The 15,428-nt window shown below is 39.1% G+C and overlaps 1 protein-coding gene across 1 annotated transcript in view; it reads left to right on the plus strand.

Annotated features, from left to right (window-relative positions):
* The window catches only part of LOC131550757 (mucin-2-like), a 49,376-nt gene extending 33,997 nt beyond the window's left edge, over positions 1 to 15,379 (plus strand). The window contains exons 4-7 of the mRNA XM_058793133.1: positions 10,275 to 10,482; positions 11,303 to 11,385; positions 11,475 to 14,986; positions 15,103 to 15,379. Of these exons, the coding sequence (XP_058649116.1) occupies positions 10,290 to 10,482; positions 11,303 to 11,385; positions 11,475 to 14,986; positions 15,103 to 15,379 (4,065 nt within the window). The 5' untranslated portion in view covers positions 10,275 to 10,289. The remainder of the gene's footprint in view (positions 1 to 10,274; positions 10,483 to 11,302; positions 11,386 to 11,474; positions 14,987 to 15,102) is intronic.
* Positions 15,380 to 15,428: the final 49 nt, after the last annotated feature.

The raw sequence follows: 15,428 nt of genomic DNA on the forward strand, positions 1-15,428 counted from the left end.
TTTAGGGTCTTGGCAATCTTATAGCCTACACCATCTTTATGTAGAGCAACAATTCTTTTCAGATCCTCAGTTCTTTGCCATTAGGGTGCCTTGTTGAACTTCCAGTGACCAGTATGAGAGAGTTAGAGCGATAACACCAAATTTAACACACCTGCTCCCCATTCACACCCGAGACCTTGTAACACTAACGAGTCACATGACACCGGGAAGAGAAAATGGCTAATTGGGCCCAATTTGTGTGTATACATGTATAAAAATATGGGTTGTTGACGTGACCTGGCATTTTCACAATATAAAGATGAATATAATTGTCGTTATTTAAAATGCACTACATGGTTAAACATGTTGTTAGATTTTTTTTAAAACTGAGCTAAATCTCAAAATTGTCCTATGGTGTGACTGTCCCAAGCATGGTTCAATAAATTACAACTTTTGTAAATGAAAAATAAAAGCATAATGTTAAATACCTCTGGCGTAATTGTACAAGTCTATTTCAGTAAATGGCAATCACTTTTTTCCATCCATATTTCTGAAAGCGTAGGAACTTTTTGTACATTTTGTCTCTGAAAACCATGTCCTATGGTGTGACACCATATCCTGATTTTTAAATCGGCCAATTCCAGAGAAAACTTTAATTAGTTGAAGGATCCCATTCATGGTTGTGTTACTGAAGCCCCCTGTGAAGCCCATGACGTGCACACAGTCAGTTTTGTCTCAATTGTTCAAATATTTAACTTTTTTTTTGGTGAGGCCCCTAAATATATATTTTTTTAAAATGGAAAAACTGTTAAACTACGTAATCATGGAAAATTATGCAAATGTGTCTTGCTTACTGCTAATGACAGGTTAGCTTTGAATAGCAAGGTCATTAATTAACAGAAGCCTGAAACGTCCTATGGTGTGACAGATAATGTTCTCCGGTGTGACGCCTGTACTTTCACACCACAGGACAAAGATGTCACACCAGAGGACAAGGTCTCCTTTAAAAAAACATTTTAAATAAAGATTTATTCAACTACTTTTTATTCCATTTTGATCATTTTCAGTGTTCTTAAATGCAATAATTACATTAAATTATTTTGTGATGTTTTTACAGAAAACTTGTACTGTTATAAAGGGTCATGAAAATAAGTATTAAATATGGTACTTTTTTAAAACACAGAATTGAGGGAGAGAAATTAGTGGAAGAGGGAGGACACGGAAATATATAGAGAATTAACAGGGATCCATGCAGAAGGGAGGAGATCCTAAGAGAACAATGCAGAAAGTAAATAATCAAAATGATGCCTTAAAGTAGCCATATAGTTTTTAAATTCATTCACATCTTAATGAATGTACACTGAACAAAATTATAAATGCAACACTTGTTTTTGCCCCCATTTTTCATGCGCTGAACTCAAAGATCTAAGACTTTATCCATGTACACAAGGCCTATTTCTCTCAAATATTGTTCACAAATCTGTGTTAGTGAGCACTTCTCCTCTGCCGAGATAATCCATCCACCTCACAGGTGTGGCATATCAAGATGCTGATTGGACAGCATGATTATTGCACAGGTGTGCCTTAGGCTGGCCACAATAAAAGGCCACTCTAAAATGTGCAGTTTTATCACACAGCACAATGCCACAGATGTTGCAAGTTTTCAGGGAGCATACGATTGGCAAGCTGACTGTAGGAATGTCCACCAGAGCTGTTGCCTGTGAATTGAATGTTCATTTCTCTACCATAAGCCGTCTCCAAAGGAGTTTCAGAGAATTTGGCAGTACATCCAACCGGCCTCACAACCGCAGACCACATGTAACCACACCAGCCCAGGACCTCCACATCCAGCATATTCACCTCCAAGAGACCAGCCACCCGGCTGCTGCTGCAACAATCAGTTTGCATAACCAGAGAATTTCTGCACAAACTGTCAGAAACCGTTTCAGGGAAGCTCATCTGCATGCTTGTCATCCTCATCGGGGTCTCGACCTGACTGCAGTTCGACCTGGCACTTTGGAGAGGTGTTCTCTTCACGGATGAATCCTGGTTTTAACTGTATAGGGCAGATGGCAGACAGCGTTGTGTGGGTGAGTGGTTTGATGTCAACGTTGTGGATCGAGTGGCCCATGATGGGGTTATGGTATGGGCAGGCGTATGTTATGGATAGCGAACATGGGTGCATTTTATTGATGGCATTTTGAATGCAAAGATACCGTGATGAGATCCTGAGGCCCATTGTTGTGCCATTCATCCACGACCATCACCTCATGTTGCAGCATGATAATGCACGGCTCTATGTTGCAAGGATCTGAACACAATTCCTGGAAGCTGAAAACACCTGTGCAATAATCATGCTGTCTAATCAGCATCTTGATATGCCACACCTGTGAGGTGGATGGAGTATCTCTGCAAAGTGCTCACTAACACAGATTTAGACAGATTTGTGAACAATTTGAGCAAAATAGGCCTTTTGTGTACATGGAAAGTCTTAAATCTTTGAGTTAAGGGGCCCGTTCTCCGTACGTCGCTTATTACATCTGAGATGATTTGAAAGATTCCAGATCTTCTAATCCTGATAACTCATCTCTGGCTAATTTGGTTCTTCAAACGAATTTGCGTATTAGATTAAAATATCTGGATTAAGTTATCTAAGATCACTGCGCGTTCCCGTGTTCCCTGAAAAGGGCAGACCTTTTTTTTTTAGTTTTATTTTTTTACATGATTCCCAATTATTTATATTTGTGATTTCTGGTATTTGTACAGGCTTTACATTTTTACTTCAACGTTGTAAGTAGCAATTAGTTTAATTTTATCTTTGAAACAGATTTATGTGACGGCATTAAAGTTTCTTAGAGATCAAGTTATCTGCATCTCCTGTGCTCCATCAAGCCACTCCCATAATGTCATCACTCAAATTAATGCACGACTCAGATTAACTGTATAGCATGTGAAAGACTCAAATACAATTATAAAGTAATTATTTCATCACTAATAATTCTTTCAATGAGTAAAACTGGCTGTGTCTATAGTATTATAGACTACACAACATTATCTTATTTTCAAATAAATTTTTTTAATTATTTAAATATAAATTATTGTCCCTGGACCAGCAGGGAACTCTTAATAAAGTAGCAGTGGCTGGGGCCTATTATAAGTATCAATTCTGCTTAAGATGCGATTTAATCCGGTTTACATGAAATAAGCCTGCTCCCGAGCAGGTTTAAGCTTACGGACCTGTTGCTATGACAACAACTCCAGGATGAGCTTCAAAGAACCAAACAATCCAAGAACAAGCGAAATCGGCAACAATAAAATCCAGCTAACTGAGTGAGCAACGTATGAAGAACGGGCCCCAGATCATGAAAAATGGGGGCAAAAACAAGTGTTGCGTTTATTTTGTTCAGTGTAGTTTGAATATCAATCATTTTTAGCTGTGCTGCACATGCAGCGGGAGCTAGAAGAGTTTTAGTAACATACTGATTAAGACTGAATTTTTTTTTTTTTTTTAACAAAACATTTTGTATCAAAGTTAAACTTTCTCCTTTGACGTGTTCAAAATTAAATAGAAATTAATAACTACCATTTCTGTCCTATGGTGTGATGTGATATCCTATGGTGTGACACACTTAAAGGTGCAGTAGATGATCTCGGAAAATGCAAACTTTAGCCTGGTAGCACTGAAAGCGAACATCCCACCCTCCCTGCAATTGCCGTCATAAGCCACGCCCCCTGAACGCACATACACTCAAAGAGCAGCCAGAGACAACATAAATTACAATAGGCTACATCAGCGGTTTCCAATTACAGTCCTCGTGCCCTCCTAGCTCTGCACTTTTCATATGTATATCTTATCACGTCTGACGGTGTTCTGTTCGACCGTAAGTCAAAAGTGCCCTGCGAAGTGGCCATCACCAGATATTCCGCCATGATTCCAGTTCGAAGTGAGCGTTTGTTCCATACAAAGGGCATTAAAGTGTGCCAGACCTGAATTTAAATTGTATTTATTTACAGAGGTATATTATGTCACACTTAACACTTCTCTTTCGTCTGTGTGTGAGGAGCAGCGCAAATCCGTGATTGAATGTTCTGAAGTGAAATAAATGGATTTTCCCTGCTCAGGGAGTAGGGAGCAATGAACACTGTGTAGGGAGCATGTCAATCGGAGCTCTCTTCTAACGAGCTGGTTATCTGAATCAGGTGTTAACTAAGCGAGACCTGCAAAATATGCAGAGCAGGGGGGCGTGAGGACTGGAATTGGGAACCGCTGGGCTACATGTCATTCACCGGTGAGAAAACTTTACAGCACAGTTAGTAAAAGTACTACAATACCAGGAAGGAAGATCGGGTTGTTGATGTTTGCCTGCCATTCTCTCGCTCTGTCTGAACAGTGTGCGTGATCGCGCTGATGTATCCTGTCTGCGCAAACAGGGTACGCAGAGGTATGCTAATACATACGTTGACGGGCAGGTAGGAAAGACAATTAAAATGCTCGGACCGAGCGTTTTAATTGGACAAACATTCCTTGGTCCTACACCTTTCACAGAATATATAAATTTAGACCACTTAATGATAGCTATCGGGATGTGGAGAGACTTTCAACCAGAATAACAATGTTTCTGAAGACAATCACCTATGGCACCTTTAAAAGAACCACAGATTTGTTTTTATCTCAAAACATCTTAAAAACAGTTGAGTATTGCAATAGGGGAGATGCAAATATCACTCAACTTAAAATGGCATAATTTTCAGCAGTTTTGAACAGATGACGGCAAAGTTTGTCTCGTCAAAGTTTGTCTTAATTGTCCAACAAGTCATGGGGGGAAAAATGAAATTTCATATTAAATAAATGGCATTATATGAAAATAAGTGTCTAATAATGAAGATTAATCTCTCATGCTATTTTTTTTTTCTTAATTTTTGCAGTCACTCCTAACTTATGGTACAGTTCAGTTTAAATGTTAAAAAGCAGTGAAAGAATTGGCGAAGTTAGAGACCCTTTATATTTTCTCAAAGATCAGACTTCACACTTCATATATGCATTTCTTTTCCAAAAGTCTTTTCCAAAGCTTTTTTTTTTTTACTGCCTATTTGTCAACTACCCATATGTATGTGTATGCAGTGTTGGGGAGTAACTAGCTACATGTAACGGAATTACGTAATTGTAATTACAAAATAAAAGTAATTGTAATCAGTTAGTTACTAAAAAAAATGTGTAGTTAAATTACTTATGAAAATGTTAATGATTACAAAGGGTTACATCTGATTTTTTCACACACACTCCCACATACAGATTTAATTGTTCTTTCATAAATTGCAGTAACTGCTCTAAAATATGAAACGCCAATGTTTCAGACGTTTATAACATGCTTATCCAATAACTTTTTTATATTTGGGTTTATATGCTTTTATTTTTAAGATTAACTTTTTTCTTTTTTTCTAAGGCATTGTTAGATTCCAGTGTTTCCTGTCATAGCTATGCAAATATTTGATTTCAAAAACAGTATCATAGCTATTAAACTATCTTATGGTTTTAAATCTGTATTTGACCTCAGAATGATTTTAAACTCTGATTTTGTGGTGGCTGTGCTTCAAAGGGGACATCGAATGCCCTTTTTCCACAAGTTGGTATGATTCTTTAGGGTCCTCTCGGAATGCTCTCAGTGGTCCTGAAAAACAACACCCTTTTCCCCTTGTCAAAAACAGCTGTTCACAGCGACTTGTTTTGGTGCATATCTCTTTACATGCTAATGAGCTCTGCTCACCCCACCCATCTCTTCTGTGGAAGAGCAAAGGTGATTCGCAAATGATCATAAAAAATAAAGTGAGACTTACTACTTCTGGAGGTGCAGCTGGATCATGAACAATGGGTACTGATCCATCCTTGAGCTTTAACTTTTTAACAAAACCTGCCTTGAATTGTCCCTCATTCAGAAAGCATGATTTGCGCAGCCAGACATAAACAAATTTAGTGAAGGTGAAGTGAGGCCAAGTATGGTGACCCATACTTGGAATTTGTGCTCAGCATTTAACCGACAGACAGACATTGCTGTGGTGCCTGGGGAACAGTGGGGGGTTTGGTGCCTTGCTCAAGGGTCTCACCTCAGTCGTAGTATTGAAGGTGGAAGAGAGCGCTGGTGTTCACTCCAAAATCAAAATGGCTTGATAGAGACACTTTAGGTTTTTGGGGATTAAAAAGAGTGAATTTTTACCATTGTAGGGTGGTTGTCAACACACTGCAAAGAAACATTTATATGCAAATGAAGATATTTTGCATCCAATGTCTCCTTTAAAATTAAAATATTATAATCTTAGTTCAAGTGATGAAGGATTTCGAAGTTTGACAGCAATCAGTGTTGAGTACTACTGTAAGGTTAACCCTGCCTGGTTTACATGTTTGAAAATGATTAACAGTTGAAACATTAGAAATTTAGAAAAGTAATCGGTTACATTACTTTAAAGTAACTGAAAAATTACACTACTTATTACATTAAGTAGGATAACTTGTAATCTGTAACCTATTACATTTCCAAAGTAACCTTCCCAACACTGTGTGTATAAAATTCTAAAACATAATGCTTTTTTTCCAAAATCATCCAATATCCTTGTGGCATTAATGGCATTTAGTCCGCATCTCATTTCCTGAACATCTTGTACCTTTGACTAGGGCTGAATCGCGATAAATCGCAATCGATATTAGGCAAAAGCTGCAATATTCATGTGCACATCTAGTCAGTGAGGCATTGTTCTGTGTTTTTTTTTTTTTTAGTAAATCTCCATCTGGAAGCTAAAGGGTGCTCTCACATAGAAACTCTAAAGACACAGAAGAAATCCAGGGAATTCTGATCGCTGGCATCAGCAAATTATTAAATGTAAGGTTCAAGCCTTTCATTTTTTACATCAATGTGACTCTAGTGCCAAAATGTTAGAACTAGGCCTAGCCTATAACGCTCAACAATAAGCCAACTTTTATCATTTTATTTTTATGGCATAATGCACACCTCCTTAAATATAATCTAAACAATCCAAGTTAATATCCTAATTTTTGTAGGATTTCTAGGCGTTTTTCATGTAACCGCTTTAGCACATTAAAGGCACAATATGTAAGATTTTACTAATAAAATATACAAAAACTAGTGTATTTCATGCAGTTGTTTATCCCAAAAGTTCCCAAGGATTTGTAAATCCAAGAAATTCCAATTTTAAATGACTCGTCCCTGGTCATTGTCGCCGATCAATGACATAATATCTGTGTATCCCCAGTTTCCGCTTGTAGAAACTATGGCAACACATGGACACAAATGCTGTTGTACAGTTAAACTAAATCCATTACGGCTATAGTGAATAAAATGAAAATGAATTAAAGGGTTTACCGCATTATTAAATTTAGATGTTCAATGTTGCGCCATGATTTTTTTTTTTATAGTGTTGCACATTACAACCAATCACACAGGATTCTGTTGAGCTTATGAATGCAATAGCCAATCAGAGGCGTTAAGATGAGTTTTTGTTATTGTTCACTGCACGCGCTCGCTGACTGAATTCAGCTCACGCAAATTCTCTCATAAACAAAGTGCAGATGTTCGTATGATGCAAGAGATTCATTCATAAAACAGTATATAGACAGCTTTACTGCTTATAAGGGAAGTTTTTTTTTTTTCCCTGCACGCTTTAATTTGAAAAGCGCGATTTGGCTTGTGGGCGTGACTTATTTAGATATGAGTAGAGATGGGAAAAACTGGACATCACATTGGTTTCATATGGATTACTTTAACAGTATTTGTTTTGGACGTGACTGACTTCATTTAAAAGTAGACATTTCAAGCTTTCTATACATTTCTCATATCCTTGAGGCTAGTTTTCGCGGAGATTTGTTGTTTTAAGTGTCTGAAGAGTAGAGGTTGACCGTCTTTTTTTTTTTTTTTTTTTCAGGGCCGATACCGATTATTACAGACCAAGTAGACCGATAACCGATATTTTAACCGTTATATATGTAAAAATGAAAATTAATGTCAATTAAGCATAACGAGGGCTCTGACAAAAACTGCCTTCCTTGGTGTTGGTTGCACTTCTTACTCTTGTCTTCCTCCATGCATCCATCTACAATAAGGGTAATATAAAGAGTTAAAAGTGGGGCCACTGTATGCTTCATGATTAAGCCTATGCATACTGTACAACAGCTAAATAGCTTGGGGAAATCTAAGTATTTGGCTTCAATAATTTACATGTTAGAAATGTATGTGTAATAGCATAACCTCTCATAATTCTTTATTTTCTGATGACTAAATCATAACTTACAAGAGGTGACTATTCAATTCATCATCTAATGCACATCAATTGGTTACCTTAAAAAGCACAATGTATACGTGTAAATAATTTAATTGTCTTCATAGCTCTATTGTAGAAGTTGCGAAGACCGCAACTATTTGAATTAAACTATAACACTAATAGCCTGTTAGAGGCACACTTGGTTCAATAGCCTATTGAAATGTCACAATTTCTGTGGTCCTAATCTTGTCCTATGTGACAGTATCTTAATCTTGGCCTATGTGACAGTAATTTCCATTAGTTTTAATTTACAGTGCAGTGCAAATGAAGCCATAAAACATTTAATTTATCTTTTAATCAAATGAGTTAAACTATTTTTTGGCAAAAAAATGGGTTTACTATTAAAATTAAGACATGGAAGAAATGGCGTATTGTGATTTATTCTTTTAAACAAGTTGTAGTAATTGTTGTTGTAGTATTAGTAGATAAACTAACTTTTTTGACGGGTTGCAGTGAGTACCTCTTAAGTTTCTGTAGCCTATGTATATGTTTTGACGATTGTTTTACTCAAATGAAACTGTCAAATGCTCATGAAGTGACACTCAGAGCAGTTCTGGGGATGTTGTTCATGTATTTATGTGAGACGGCAGATGCTGAAAACACCGCAAGCATCGCGCACTTCAGTGTGTGTACTAATCAAAACTGCGCGTCTGTGCCATTCACACATACAGAGATGCGCAGAACATGCAGAATTCATATTTAAATAACCTTTTTGCGGCTTAATGTTTACAGATACTAGTCCATGGTGTGTCGATTTAAGTGTACTGACCTACTTTTGATTAATTCATCCAAACTTTGACAAATTCCGTGACTCTGCGTTATACAGTAAATTCCCTTTATATGACTGGATTCCGTGATTCCGTCTGTGTTTTCCCCATCGCGGAAACCATGAATACATAATATTGAGGTGTTTTGAATAACTTCAGTGTAGTGGATTGTGATTTATTGCAACTTGAGCAATGTGTGCTGCTGCCTTTTGAGAGACAACTGACACTTAATCACTGAAGCTTGAAGCAGCACCAGTTAGCAAGCGCTTTTGGTGTGAGCGCTTTAGCCTTCCACGTTGATTGGTCAGACTCTTGACTCCCAACAAATCAGATGGGCGGTGGGCGGAGACTGCTCTAGGCCACAGAGTGGTGAGTTCCTACAGGCTGCATCAGAGCCAAATAGCGGGTTTCAAAATTAAATTATTTTATCAGCACATCGGTTTTGAAAATGACCAATACCGATAATCATAAAAGTGCATAATATCGGCACCGATAATCGGGTCGACCCCTAGTGAAGAGGTGACTGAGATGGCAGAGAATGCAGTTTTTCTTTATTTTTACGAAAGCACATTCTTATGATGCATATAAAGTAAAGTACTACAAATACAAACTACAAAAAGTAGACCCTTTGCAGTTTCAAACGATACCTTATTCTTATCTGTGCGATCAAAACTAAGTGTTTTTAGTTCTTTTCGTGGTCATAAAGCAAATACAAGACCGATCGCACCAGTGTGGGCTTCGACCCCAGGGGGTTAAACCAATTTTTAACTGAAATGCAATTTTTTAACAGAAAATTTAGTCGTCACATCATTGACCCATGCACATATAGCTCATATATGTATAATATGAATAGGGAATTTGGCCTGTTGTGATCAGGATTTGTGATCAAAAAATCTAATTGATGGGCATAATTTCCAACATTATGGGGTTTGCATATGGTCCCTATGAGGGGAAAACAATTAAAATACTAAATGATGTTTATCTGAAAGTGTAACAATGCAAACAGTTTGTCTGTAAGGAGTAGGTTTAGTGTTAGTGCATAGAAAATATTGTTTGGTCAGTATGAAAACAATAGAAGTCTGTGGAATGTCCCCACAATTCACAGAAACCTAATGTTTTTGTTTCTCAGTTCATTGGCTATTGCCAATTTTGTGTATTGCTTGCTAGAAAGAAAGTGAAACTGTCCATTTAATCCCTCAGACTCGAGGCAGAAGGATGTACTACTATGTAAGAGTACTTTATTTTGATCGCCTTCTAATGAAGAGTTTCTCTGGCATCGCCACCTGTCATACTGCCATCCTGCCACATGATGCACCTTCTACAGAAGAATCAGCTGAAATTATCTGTGAAAAGCCATTTGTGACTGTAAAATTACCAGCCAAGAGGATTAAAAGTGTTAAAGTATTGGGTGAGTACTTACTGATGTTACACCACTAATTTTGGACTATAGCAATTTTATTCAATATTCATGATGCTTCAGTAGAACAATGATGTATTGTCTGGCCATATGTCAGTAAAAACAAATTTTCCTGTCCTGTCAGCCATTATACTGTGCTCGTAGCACATGCGCTTCAATTGCACGTACAAATGGGGTGGCACGTGTTGTGTATTTAATATTAAAGCATAAAAGAAACTATGAGCATGCGCTGTTGTAGTTATTTTGTCAGTTAAGTCATGAAGATGGTTAAAGCGATCAAAACTGTGCATGCATTAAGTATTTAATTATGAGTCCCATTTAAGAACATGTCCTGGTGCACTTGCTGAAGGGAACAGGTAGCTAATTATGGCATGACATTTTATTATTGTGGGTTTATGTGAAGACTTAAGTTCAATTAAATTAGTTTTTTTTTTTAAATCTAATATGTTAAAATTGATACCTCTCAATTATACTGTAATCTTGAATGGCTATAGTCAATGGTTAAATGGGGAAAAAACTATTTAGAGACATCAGTAGTATTGGTATCAGTGATGCTCCCCTTCAGGCATAAAGATGCCATTAAACAAATGTGAAGATTGTATGTGAAATTATTGCAATATAAAAGTAAATTTAAACTTTAATGTTAGGTGGGAATAATCACAATTTCAGAAAAAATGTGATTTAATTTTTTTTTTTTTTTTTTTTATCGATTCACAGCACTAATAATACAATGAACAGATGTAAACTGGTAACCGTTTTGAAACCATATTTAAAACCAGTAAAATTCTTCCATTCTACTTCTGTTCTCAAGGTATGTCCAGGCAATTGCCTCGTGCTGTCTTTCGGAAAAGTCACCATACTGTGTTTGTCAAATTGAAACACTCTGCAGTCGAGGTAAGACCTGTGCACTGTATAGTCAAGTTTTGCTGCTATGTTTTTGTTCTTAAATTTTACCATGTATTGATTTTGCCACCTCTCTAAAGGATGGTATTCTCCAGCTGGATTATCTTGATGTGACTGGAAGATCACAGACAGTCATGTTGTCCTGTGTTCAACAGACATTTAAAAAGGACATCAGAAAACGAAGACAAGACCCATTTGATTTTATTTCGGAATATGATTCAATACCTACTGTTGGGGCAGATTTTGGTCTTTTGGACTTTGATGTCAAACCCACTGTTCCTTGTGGGGAATTTGAAAAAACATCTAAAACGCCCCAAAGGATACTTGCATCCAGCACATCTACGTTTCCAGACTCCACTACATGGACAAACACACATCCCTTCAGGCCACCTGAGATGACTCCTGGCACAACCCAGAAAGCAGAAACCTCAAGTGCTGCTTTACAGTCAAGTGGAATCGCCAAAACTGTCACTTCTGTTGTTGATGCTGATTCAGAGTTTTGGATGGATTTAGGTTTTTCTGATTTTGATGTCAAACCCACTATTCCATATGGGGAATTTGAAGAAACCCTGAAAACTACCCAAAGTACACTTCCATCCAGCACACCTTTACATCCACACACCACTTCATGGACAAACGCAGATCCCTTCAGGCCACCAGAAATAACTCTTGGTACAACCAACGAAGGGGAATCCTCAAGTGCAGCTACACAACCAGACAGGATAACCAAAACTGCAACTCCTGTTGTTGATGCTGATGTAGAGTTTTGGATAGATTTTAATTTTTCTGATTTTGATGTCAAACCCACTATTCCTTATGGGGAATTTGAAGAAACCCTGAAAACTACCCAAAGTACACTTCCATCCAGCACACCTTTACATCCACACACCACTTCATGGATAAACGCAGATCCCTTCAGGCCACCAGAAATAACTCTTGGTACAACCAAAGAAGGGGAATCCTCAAGTGCAGCTACACAACCAGACAGGATAACCAAAATGGCAACTCCTCTTGTTGATGCTGATGTAGAGTTTTGGATGGATTTTAATTTTTCTGATTTTGATGTCAAACCCACTATTCCTTATGGGGAATTTGAAGAAACCCCGAAAACTACTCAAAGTACACTTCCATCAAGTACTCCCACACAAACAGGTCAGACTACAGTTTCAAGACTTGACTATGAATGGGGTTTCTCAGATATCCCATTGACTCCTTTGAGTTCTGCAGAAACAACTCCCTCAGTTAGCTCAACAGAAATTGTATTGAAAACATACACGCCTGTTATGACAACTGCTGGAGCAACAACCTTACCTGAAACTACTACCCTTGGTACCACTTCTGCAGAAAGCACAACCCAGGGCACCACTTCTGCAGAAACATCTTCTGTAAGTTCAACAGGAATAATGGAAACATCCACGCTTGTAATGGCAACTGCTGGAACAACAGCATCAAAAATAACTATGCCTACCTCAACATCTGCTGTTGAAACCACATTCACTCAAACTACCTATTTTACAGAAATTAGTACACTTGGCACCACTTCTGCAGCAAGTACCTCACTTGGCACCTCTTCCGTAGAAAGCACAACTCTTAGCACCACTTCTGTAGAAAGAACCACCCTGGGCACCACTTCTGCAGAAACATCCTCTGTAAGTTCAACAGGAATCTTGGAAACATCCACGCTTGTAACAACAACTGCTAGAACAACAGCAACTATGCCTGCCTCAACATCTGCAGATGAAACCACAATGGCTCAAGCTACCACTCCTGCAGAAACTACTACCCTTGGCCCCACTTTTGCAGCAAGTACCTCACTTGGCACCACTTCTGTAGAAAGTACAACCCTGGGCATCACTTCTACAGAAACATCCTCTGTAAGTTCAACAGGAGTCTTGGAAACATCCACACTTATGACAACTGCTGGAACACCATCCTCAACCATAACTACGCTCACCTTAACATCTGCAGTTGAATCCACAATGGCTGAAACTACCACTTCTGCAGAAACTACTACCCTTGGCACAACTTCTGCAGCAAGTACCTCACTTGGAACCACTTCTGTAGAAACCACTACCCTTGGAACCACATCTGTAGAAAGCACAACCATGGAAACCACTGCTATGGAAACTACTGCCACTGACGCCACTTCTGTAGAAAGTAATACCTTGAGAACAACCTCCACAAAAACTACATCCTCAACAGGAATATGGTTTACATCAACACCAGTATTGACTTCTGCTGGAACAGCTTCAGTTACAACTACACCTGCCTTAACATCTGTTATTGAAACCACAATGGCTCCAACTACCACTTCTGCAGAAATTACTGCACTTGGAACCACGTCTATAGAAAGTACTTTGCTGGGCACCACTTCTGCTGAAACTACGCCCTCACTTCACTCAACAAGAAGAATATTTGAAACATCCACACCAGTAACAACTGCTGGAGCAACAACCTCATATGTAACTACACCTGCCTTAACATCTGCTCTTGAAACCACAATGGCTCAAACTACCACTTCTGCAGAAATTACTACACTTGGAACAGTGTCTGTAGAAATTACAGCACTTGGCACCACTTCTGTAGACAGTACAACCTTGGACACCACATCTGTTGAAACATCATTCTCAGTTAGTTCAACAGGACTATTGGAATCGTCCCCCCTTGTAATTACTGCTGGGACAACATCACGCATGACTACGCCTGCCTTAACATCTGCTGTTGAAACCTCAATGGCTCAAACTACCTCTTTTACAGAAATTACTACACTTGGCTCCACTTCTGCAGCAAGTACCTCACTTGGGATCACTTCTGTAGAACGTACAACCCTGGGCACCACTTCTGCAGAAACATCCTCAGTTAGTTCAACAGGAATCTTTGAAACATCTGCGCTTGTAATGACAACTGCTGGAACAATAGCATCAACCATAACTACGCCTGCCTCAACATCTGCAGTTGAAACCACAATGGCTCGAACTACTACTTTTACAGAAACTACTACCCTTGGAACCACTTCTGCAGCAAGTACCTCACTTGGAACCACTTCTGTAGAAACTACTACCCTTGGCACCACTTCTGCAGCAAGTACCTCACTTGGAACCACTTCTGTAGAAACTACTACCCTTGGAACCACTTCTGCAGCAAGTACCTCACTTGGAACCACTTCTGTAGAAACTACTACCCTTGGCACCACTTCTGCAGCAAGTACCTCACTTGGAACCACTTCTGTAGAAACTACTACCCTTGGCACCACTTCTGCAGCAAGTACCTCACTTGGAACCACTTCTGTAGAAACTACTACCCTTGGTGCCACTCCTGCAGCAAGTACCTCACTTAGGACCACTTCTGTAGAACGTACAACCCTGGGCACCACCTCTGCAGAAACTACTACCCTTGGCACCACTTCTGCAGCAAGTACCTCACTTGGAACCACTTCTGTAGAAACTACTACCCTTGGCACCACTTCTGCAGCAAGTACCTCACTTGGAACCACTTCTGTAGAAACTACTACCCTGGCACCACTTCTGGTGAAACTACTGCCCTGGCACCACTTCTGCAGCAAGTACCTCACTTTGGACCACTTCTGTAGAACGTACAACCCTGGGCACCACCTCTGCAGAAACTACTACCCTTGGTACCACTTCTGCAGCAAGTACCTCACTTGGCACCACTTCTGCAGAAACTACTACCCTGGCACCACTTCTGCAGCAAGTACCTCACTTGGAACCACTTCTGCAGCAAGTACCTCACTTGGAACCACTTCTGCAGCAAGTACCTCACTTGGAACCACTTCTGCAGCAAGTACCTCACTTGGAACCACTTCTGCAGCAAGTACCTCACTTGGAACCACTTCTGCAGCAAGTACCTCACTTGGAACCACTTCTGCAGCAAGTACCTCACTTGGAACCACTTCTGCAGAAATTACTGCACTTGGAACCACTTCTGCAGCAAGTACCTCACTTGGAACCACTTCTACAGAAATTAATACCCTTGGCACCACTTCTGTAGAAAGCACAACCCTGGGCACCACGTCT

Source organism: Onychostoma macrolepis, chromosome 12, assembly GCF_012432095.1.
Source record: "Onychostoma macrolepis isolate SWU-2019 chromosome 12, ASM1243209v1, whole genome shotgun sequence".
NCBI lineage: Eukaryota > Metazoa > Chordata > Actinopteri > Cypriniformes > Cyprinidae > Onychostoma > Onychostoma macrolepis.